Genomic DNA, 10,342 nt, shown 5'->3' with positions numbered 1-10,342 from the left:
AGTGGCACCAGTTTTGCAAACTAGAAATTATTTCTACTTTTCATCTCACATACAATCTGCAACCATTCACAGGCTGAATGCAATTTCTTCAACAGACTTGAAAACAAAAAGTACATTCTTAAAATTAGGACTGAATTCACATGTCTTCTTTGGACCAAGAAAATGGTACATAATACAAAATATACATTTATGGAATTTCTTTAAAAGTTTGGATCACATAAACAGCAAACAGTGGGTGAGTTCACTGTGGAGAATTTCATTATACACTGTTTAGGAAAAATATTTCTGCAGTTGTATTAGTTTTACATTTATAGATTTTTAAAAAATGAATCTATGTATAATACAACATGCTTTTAACATGTACATGGACTCTCCACTTGTAACATTTATGCAAATTAAGTGAAATAAACCATTTCAAGAGTGAAACCAACTACTATTGGGGCATATTACTACAAACAAGATACTTCCTGCGGATATGCTGATGTCTTCGTGAAGGGCTAACCAAGCAAGACAATGGTTTCTGTTTCAAAATTCCCACACATGGGAATTAAATAAGCTGTAACTGAACATCCAATTTGGGCAACAAATGAGACAAGCTAATCAATTTTTTCATGGTCGTTACATTTTAGTAGAAATCCCATTAATCCTGTACATTGATGGCCATATGTTACATCCTATTTTAACATCTGTATCAGTAAGTAAATACCTAATACCCTAGAATCTGAAGTGAATTAAACATTTAATGAACTCTAAAACTAGGAAGCTCAAAATTTTAAAACCTGAGTGAGATCAGACAGTTAAATGTCTTGTGATTATACTATATTTGCACTATGCAGGTCAGAAACATTCCAAACTTTCAATTTCCATCTTACCTCTTTTCTGTTGAGTTTCAAAAGTGGCAAACTTAGAGTGATGTTATCCTCCAGAACTGGTCCAAATAAGATTATTTTATTCACCTTTAATTACTCTCCTTTCCCCCAAAATACAACCTTTAAAAAGGGTATTTTAATATCAGATTCTAGCCTAGGCTCCCATCCACCTCCTCTCTCTCTCAAAAAGTTAAACACTTCCTTAAATTACTCAAATTATTTTGACACCTTTGAAATATTTTTTACAGGCTTTTTGCAGGAAAAAAGGCTGTTGAACCCCTGCAATATTGTAAACTTTGGGGAGTTAGGTACATTATTATATGATTTTCCTGGGTAAGGAAGTTCCTAGGATTCATCATTTTCAAAGGGCCTGGGAACCTACAAAGTTAAGAATTGTTCCTAAAATGGATTTGTAGCACTCACTATACCTAATTGAGATATTACTAATTTTGTCCTGTGGCTACAATCTCCTACACCAATCTTACTTCAGGTAGTACAATACAAACACAAATGTTACTCAATGTCTTCTACTGGACCAGGAGGACTATGGAAAAGAAAGGAAAAACATTAAATTTTTCTGAATACTTAATTCGATGAGAAAGCTAATAGAAACTGAGGTTTGGAGCAATTAAAAGACCGGAAGGATTGGGTTTTGTGGTGAATAAACATTTGCATTTATTTTTTCTGTTTTTAAGTTGAAGCAGCAGCATTTTTGTTTATCATTATCTCCCTTGATGGAAAATCAAATGATCTGAAGAAGCAAAGGTTGGTTCTTGCCGGTTTATGTAACAGTTCTTAACAGCCTGGCTAGAGGAAGATCTCTCTATGGCTTTTACAACAATTAAGAGTAATCCTCTCTGTCCTCCTCACTGGCATCTCCCAAATTTTCTTTTTTTCGGCCCAGTTTTGTACAGTAGAAATTGGCCTTGGTGAAGTAATGCCCTAAACTCTTGCTCAAGAAAATGGAATCAGCCTGCTTACGTTTGAAAAAGAGAGAGACAACCACCACAAAGAGGGCAGTAGAGGAAATAAAGCAACATTTCGTGCTGGATAAGGGAGGGGAAAAAAGTCACTTCTTTGTTACATCAATCCAAACAACATTTTCCCCCATCTAATAAAATGCAAGTTAGTCAACTATAATTTCAATACATCTGAGTGTTTCTAGTTGGCACACTCCTACCTGCTGGTAATATAACCGGAAAAATACGAGAGCAGAGGCCACTAGGTTAACACATAAAGCAGGTAAAAGGGAAAGAATGAGTGAAGGTGAACAAAAGTAGAAATGTTCATTTGACAATCAAGTGGAACCAAATGCCTCTCATCATTTCTGATGGCATTCTGATTATCAGTAATAACTAACACTTGAGACTTAACTATTCTGACCTACAAAACAATACAGTATTATACTCGCAACATTTAGAAAATGTATCCTTAAATATTTCAAGCATATTCTAAAGTAATATAGAATTTAAAAATACAATCCAAAAATCATGGCACATTATTGAAGAAAATAAAGTAAAATTATGCTTCTAAAGTTTTAAACTATAAAGAACTCTTCCTAATGCCTAAAAGAAAAACTAATGAGAGGACTAGATCACTCAGTTACAAAATGGTCATCTCACCGGCAGTATCTGCAAGCAAAAGTATGAAACTCTTTAAGGTTCCTTCAAAGAGAAACCTCAAAAGAGAAACATTTATGTACTGAAATATTTACATATTTTCTCCTACCAAATCCTAATATAATACTGTACAAATAACAAAACATTATAGGCTTATACCTCTAATTCAAATTTTATGAATTAAAAGTATACATCATGAAATTCAAAATTAAAAAAGAAAACCTGTAACCAATTTTGTCACTTCTTTCAGAAATCACAAATTGAATTCACATATGAACTTGTCCAGTAAAGATGGGCAGTGAAATTATTTTTAAAAATTAATGCATAATAATCATTTGGCTAAAACTAGATATTAACGGCAGTGTGTTTCAAAGAAACAGAATTTTTCTTAAATTTTAGCTGTCTGTATATAGCAGGAAACTAATTTTATAGCAGGAGTAGTAAAAGGCCATTTGTTAAAGGTAGTCAAGCATACTGAATAGATTTGAGCCTCATCAGTCCTATATTATTACTATGCTGAGCAAAATTTTCTTTTGAATGAGATTTTTAACTTTGGGGAGAGGAAAACAAATGGAAGTTTTCAAGTGAATAATGGAAGCATAAATGAGCTTTTTAGGACAGAGAGACCTGCCTTATTCAGGAAAATTATCTGGCAGACAGTAGGAGGGTGACAGCTATTTTTTTTTTTTTGGATGAGTGATTCAGCTATAATATTAACATGTGTTAGATTATAAATTCTACTCAAATGTAAACTCCTTGAGGGCAAGGATCTAGTCATTTCTTTATAGTTCCAAGGTATTTCGCCTAGAACAGTGTTTTGCAGATAACACTCAATATGTTTCCTGGGAAAGCTGATTAGTGGAATTAATATGTGGTCAGATGGATGATCACTAAAAATGCTAGTATAACTCAGATTATTTGAATTACATAATTTATTCTTTAATCTAAATTTCTTAATGTAGTAATAAAAAATAAGTGGCTGGAGCAGTATACTAATTGCATAGTACTCTAGAAGCAAGCATTATAATTAAAAATGTTTGAAATAGTTCTAAAGCTAAATAAGAAAAATATCATTTGGATTTTGTAAAGTTAATGCTAATATTGAGAACTGCTTCTGTTATCTATAAAAGTATATTCCTTAACAAAGTGGAAATTAAGAGAGCTTACTGCTACGACAGTAAGAGACCAGTGAAATTTTTTAATGTTAGGGTTAAGAGTCTGCTACACAAAATGAATTTCCTATTACAAGCAGCAAAATGAGTTCATCCTAAGAAAACACTTAAATGAAAGTACATTTTGAATGGTAAATTATCATCACAAAAGAACTTTCACCCTCCAAAGAAAATAACATACAACACATCGAAAAATTTTGAGGCATTGCCCTGAGATGCTAATTAGCACACAAAAGGGGGTTGGGAGGGCAAGAACTTAAGTGGTACAAAAATGAAGTGCACCATAGAGGTGCAAAAGTGCCTTTTAAACGTGTGGTCGGTTCCCACCACCACCATTACCCCCAGGAATCAAGAACACACACAGTCTGCTATAATAATGGATACTTCCTTTTTTATAATGAAAAGTTATATCTAGTATGGCAATGCTGACTCATGTGGAAAAGATTTAGTCTTCTCAGAGAACATTTAATAGTTTTCTCTCACTTCCAAGCTTCATTTCAGTACTAATAATTTTAACAGAGGAATAGCTTAACGTCCTCTTTTTTATTTAAAAACTCTCAAAAAAAAAAGCTCTAAATATGCTGTTATGGTTTGAAATATAGCTCTCCATCACATATTTTAACTTGTGATTTATGATTTTGCAGATCAAAATCCAATTCGAAGTTTTGCAATTTCTAGAACTAAAAAATTCAGTCTACTTAAAAAATTAAGAACCTGGCTTCTTATAATAGGAATTTAGTTTTCAGTACTAGTATGTCTGGTAATCACTCTATACTAGAAGCATTGTATTCATTAAATGCACACTGAGATGCTTGCAAAGCCATAACTTAGAACATTATCATACTTCGCGCTCTACCACAGATTTAGACACTGAGCATTTATTTGTAAGTATGGAATTGGTTCTGTAATTCCAACTTATGAATTTCTAAATATAAATAGTACTTGTTTTTCTTCATTCATGCTGGATTGAGATATAAATTAAATACAATTAAATTACATTTAATCGCCTCACAAATAAGGGGGATAATGAAAAGGTTTTGCTGGTATGTAACTACTTAAATCTGAGACATTTCACATTACTTTTCCCACTACTCCCCTAACTTTACATTAGTTTTAAGGCTATATATACAAATATGTATATTTCCAAGTTAGGGAAAAAACAAATGTAACAAAGTTGATTATACTACCTTTTATACACAGAGTTTTGATTTTGTATTCAATGTTGTATTGTAATCTTACATTTTAATAATTTCTAGTGGGGAATCTGCCTACTGAATGATTAAATTACACGGCAATAAATACAATATTCAACCTAAAGAGACAAAAATACAGAAGGGCACAAAACAGTAGTCTTTTCAACGTGACAGATTTTAAAACTTACTTTCACATGCTTAATCAGAGGAATTTAAGCCTAAATTAAATTAGGTTATTTTTATATCTACAATTCCTTAAGCTTCGAATGTTATTTTTAAAGGCCAACAGCTAAATATTAGCAACATGCTCTATTTCAAATCACAAATACATCTTAACTACTTGGATTCTAAAGACATGAGTCCATTAAAAATCACAGGCAAACACACGCACGTGCACACACGCGCACGCCCACCCACACACACGCACACCCCTACTATAGAGTGTTAGATTGTCAAGCTCTGACAATTATTTTAATTAAACAGTAGGCAAATTCAAGCTGATACACATAGAATGAAAAATAAGCAGCCAGAAAGAAACCCATTAAAAAACAGATTAAGAAACAACAGAGATTTAAATCTTTTAGTCTTTCTAATGGAAGGGAAACAGTTCCATCTGTGCCGTGAGTAACATTATTTCCCAATTAAAAGAGACAAACATCTTTCCCCACGAGAAACTTCTCACTTACAATGGCATGGTGTTTTAAAAGGGCGGGGTAAAGGAGGAATTACACATACATGATTAAATTTCTTGTTTGTTAAATCAAGCTTTATTGATAAAATGGAATTCAGAATACCTTACTAGGAACAGCAGCAGGCCCAGCCAATCATGATAGCAAAAATGTGGCAGTCTCCTACTATATGTAGGAAGCTGCTGCTTATCAATTAGTAATTCAATGTAAGGACTCGGAAAAGAGGTGCAAAGAATCAAGGCATTTCAGCCCCAAGATTGATATTCTTATGAATACACTGTATTACCTGCAATACTCCTGGCAACAAGGAGAGAACAACCTAGACGACAGTTAAATGAAGGGACCAGCTTTATCAACAGTGCCAACCCCACTGCCAAAACATGAAGACAGTTTTCAGTTAACTCCCTGGATGTCCGGCTTTGTAAGATTTGGGAATTCTTCTCCTTAATCATGTACACATTTGAGTGCCTAGCTGACATGGCTGCTGTTCTCCCTGTCCCAACCCCAAGTCCAAACACAACATGACTTGAAAGGGCTATATATCTGTTGCATCACACAACAAGCCAAACATTTTTTTGTAACTCTGATAGTGATTTAAAGCAGTTCATAATTAAATATGAGCATTTTGTACAAGGACAATTACACTTTACAAAAAACAAAATCATACAACAAAAATTGCTGGAGTCTGATTTACAACATGAATTATGGTTTGAAATCACGTTTACATAAGTCTCAAATTTACAAAAAAAAAAAATCAGTTCTGGGCTAGCTGTTGTACTGCTGAAGTTCTCTGGTGTGATCCACTCTCACCCATGACACATGTCCTTCTTTAAAGTTGAGGAGGGATGTTTAAAAGGTTCAAGGAAGTTGAGCTGTACTCTCCTTTGGAGGTGAAGGTAAACTCCATGGCTAGATGAGCAGTTTTACCACATATCATCAGTCGATGTAGAATCCTTTATAAAAGGAAACAAAGCAAAAGAAGGAACTACATTAAAGCTGAGAGGTGCCAAAGCACATTACTCTTGGGATAATGCAGCAAGATAAGGTTTTGTAAAGTTGACATTCAGTCTATAAATGCTTTTTAAAGTATGTAAGTATGTGTGTGTGTCTAATATGAAGTATCAGTATTCAAGTTGTTCAAAAAATCTGTTTTGGAGTAAAATATTTAAAATACGATTTTACCATGAGGTGGACCAAATGTATTTCTAAACCATATAATAAAAATTTCTTATTTTCTTCAGTTAAAACCCAACTTATTTTTAGACCACTTTTATAAACTTTTATTATACAAGAAGAGATTAAGACCTCAAGTCATAAGAGATGTAAGGAATACAGATGTGAGCAGTATATATTTCCGAGCTGTGCCCAAATGATTTTTAAGTTACCACTTTTCTGTAAACACCATTTACAACAGAATTCTAACAGGAAACTGGAAAATAGGGCATTCTTTTCACATAAGTAGAATTTTCTACTTTAGTATTTAAATGAAGTATATACGTCAGGGTTCTCAGACAAGGTATTTCCAAACATAAAAACTATTCAGTGGAGCTGGGCAATCTGAAGTTCTATTGTAGCTCCTTATAAAACTCAGAATAATTCAAGATTCTGAGCAACTTCAAAAAAAACATTTAGTGGAGACAAACCTTCTGAAGTTGATTGCTTGCCGAGGCTTAAAAAACCAGCAATAATTCAAAGGGACTTTCTTCTTTTTTGAGAGAGGTGGCCACTCACCATGATTATGTCCTCAATCACGAGAACTTTGGTGCACCCAGAGTTCAGAACAATCAATCAGGGGTGTGTGTAAGGGCAAATGGGTACAGTGAACAGCTCTGCAAAATACAGGTACGAGGGTGTGCACATTTAGAGTGGAGGGGAAGAAGAAGCAGAGGGAGCGAAAATGCTACTTACAGTGTCATCATTTTTGTAAGGATTCAGTCTATTGTAAACGGCTTCAATTACGTTCCGCCTAAATTTAAAAAAATGCAGAAAGTTAATTCTTTAGAGCACAGAACTGCTTAAATACTCATAGGTGCTCATTAAAATGTCAGATAATCTTACACTTGGAAATTATTTTAATTCTATTTTTTACTGTCAATAAGTGATCCACTTTAAGATATTTGAACCCCAATGTTAAACTAGATGTGAATTTATTCTAAAATGTAACATTCCACCAACCCAATTAATAGAAGACTGAAAGTCATGGTTTAAAGAAAAAAATCAGTCAGTAGGGTCAACTTCATTTGAACTGGCTTATGTGGTTATGACTCAGCAGTGATGCTAGTCTTAAGATATAATAGTAACATATTCTGGTTAAGAGTTGAACGTTAGTTTTGAAATAGAAGTAACGTCAACATCTGCTGTGGTAAAATAATTTGGATAAATTTTTACATTTGAATTTCTGCTTTTTGTAATGCCCCCTTTAAAAAGCTCTATAAAACAGAAATGTCAAATATGACATTTTCCCTGCAAAGTCTAGGAATTAATTTTTGAATAATATTTTGTTAAAAACTCTGTAGTGGTATTATAAGTTATAGCCTCCCTACTTCCAAAATTGATTTGAAGCAATTTTATAGACAGTCATTTCACAGAAGGTCACATTGGAAGAAAAGAAATAAAAGCTTCAAACAGGAATTTTTACAATTTCTATTTAGACAAATGATCATAAGGAACCTGGCTTCATTTCTATAACACAGTAGAAAATCAAGGAAATTGTCAATATATCTTTGTAGGTCAATTATATGGATAGTTAAGGTACAAATGCTTGATTTATAAAATTTCCTACAAAGATGTAAGCTTAATTTTTAACACGAATTAGTCCAGTTCTGTGAACTGAGGTGCACATAGAAGAAGGCAAGAAATGCTTCCTCCTATCTTCCCTCACAACAAAATCCACCCAACCAGGAATCAACAACCAAAAACACTGGGAAAATCAGAGATATAGAAAAATGGCACAGATGGAGGAAGAGAAAAATGCTTATCCCTGGGGTGCTAAATTATCCAGGGATCAACAAAATCAAATTACAATAGCAGCAATAAAAAGGAAAATTGTAGTGCTATGTAATTTAGCTTAAAAAATTCTTTCACTATATTTATTATACTTATGCTACATGAGGAAATCAACGTAACCCACGTCTCCACTAAAGACGGCCTTCAGTGTAATAAGTTACAAACAATGACATCCTGACACCTGTTCTGAACAAGCACCATGTACCATTAATAATGAAAAACACTGAATTGCAGTTAAACATCCTGAAGATCACTTCAGAAATTAGGTAAATACACATTTGGTCAATGAACACCTAATATTTTTATGTACTGAGACAAATTTTAAGAGTGTGCAGAATGTAACTTACTTGCTTGCCAATTCACCCCCCGGTGGGAGGCTGGGGATGTTCTCACTTGCTAATGTGCGCATCACATGGACTAAGTCAGGGACGCCTTCCCCCTGCTTCTTTATGATTTCTGGGAATCAGAAGTACTTTTTTTGTAAGTGTTATTCAAATGTAATTTAAAAAAAAACGAAACAAAGATAACTTAGGTTTTTAAAGATGGCATTTACCACATCTGAGATTTTCTAAGCTGGTATTAGAAAAAAAATTAAGTTGACTTTTGAAAATTTATGACAAAGGGATGCACAAAATGACACACAAAAATAAGATACTTTCCAGATTAAGTTGAAAGAATGAAAATGAACAAGATAAACATGTGAAAAAATTTTCATGTTAAAACCAATGCATTACCTAATCAAGGATATAGGTATAAAAATGAAATGTCAACTAGTTTACTTTGGAGGAGGTCAACTCCTCTCTTTACACTAGAAACATGTTTCCTGAATTTTACACAGATTTAAAAAAAATAATTTCAAAATTTGAAAGGAAAAAAACCCTTTAAGTATAGGGGAATTTATTGATTATATACTAACCCAAATCATTTTTACATGTTTATATTTGCAAAACGATACTTAAGTAGCATGTGCAGATTAGGTTATATAACTGAATACCACTCACAGCTTAGTTTTTGTCTGAAGTAACTTTAGGCAATAAACAGATATATAATACCATTTCTTTAGTTGATTATTTGAACAAGGCATACAGAATGGAAAAAAGTCTAAATTTCGTAACTTTTAATTTGATAAACCATACAACTGCATTTTAAATTGTTAATTTCAAAACATCCAGTTACTAAATGGGTATAGTGATATGATCTGCAGTGTTGCCATGTAGATGCATACTGTTCCTCATACCACAGAATACCAACAGTTACGTACAAAAGACTTAACTCTCAGACTAAATCTTTACATGGGAGTTTCAGCGTATTTACTCTAAACGCAAGATCATACCAAAGGTATCTGTAAATTAAAGGTTCAAGTTTTATTCAATTTTCTGTTTTTAAATGTTTATCCTAAGAGATTTTCTTTGTCATCATTAGGGCAATAAAATTATTCTAGTTCTCAATTTGTAAATACCCTTGAAAGTCACAATGCATATAAAGATCTTCTGTCTTCTGATCAGGTTTTAAAATGCTAATTCCTCATTAAAGCCGCATATTAAAAGACAGACATTGCTACCCGTATTTCTTTAAATGGCTCAAATTGTCCTTTTGGAATTAAGGCCAAATTTTACCATGTATTATTTTTTTGCCTTTTTTTTTTTTTTTTTTTTTAACCAGTCTTAAATCTGAACAAAAAGCAAGGATCTCAGATTTGGTTTGCCAAGTTCCTTTATTGTATAATCTTTAACATCTAGTATATTTATTCTACATAGTTCTAATGCTGGAAATCTGCCGTACAAAAATAAAGGG

At 33.0% G+C, this 10,342-nt stretch overlaps 1 protein-coding gene across 2 annotated transcripts in view; it reads right to left on the bottom strand.

The window, feature by feature from the left end:
- Positions 1-1,590: 1,590 nt before the first annotated feature.
- PPM1A (protein phosphatase, Mg2+/Mn2+ dependent 1A) overlaps positions 1,591-10,342 on the bottom strand; it is a 48,961-nt gene continuing 40,209 nt past the window's right edge. For both annotated transcript variants that reach the window (XM_015071830.3, XM_027065847.2), the window contains exons 4-6: positions 8,896-9,004; positions 7,451-7,508; positions 1,591-6,495 (exon numbers count right to left, since the gene is read on the bottom strand). In XM_015071830.3, coding sequence (XP_014927316.1) covers positions 6,466-6,495; positions 7,451-7,508; positions 8,896-9,004 — 197 coding nt within the window. In that variant the 3' untranslated portion in view covers positions 1,591-6,465. The remainder of the gene's footprint in view (positions 6,496-7,450; positions 7,509-8,895; positions 9,005-10,342) is intronic.

The sequence above is a fragment of the Acinonyx jubatus genome, chromosome B3 (genome assembly GCF_027475565.1).
Source record: "Acinonyx jubatus isolate Ajub_Pintada_27869175 chromosome B3, VMU_Ajub_asm_v1.0, whole genome shotgun sequence".
Taxonomy (NCBI): domain Eukaryota; kingdom Metazoa; phylum Chordata; class Mammalia; order Carnivora; family Felidae; genus Acinonyx; species Acinonyx jubatus.
The sequence above is the reverse complement of the archived record's forward strand: the minus strand, read 5'-3'. Positions and strand labels throughout refer to the sequence as shown.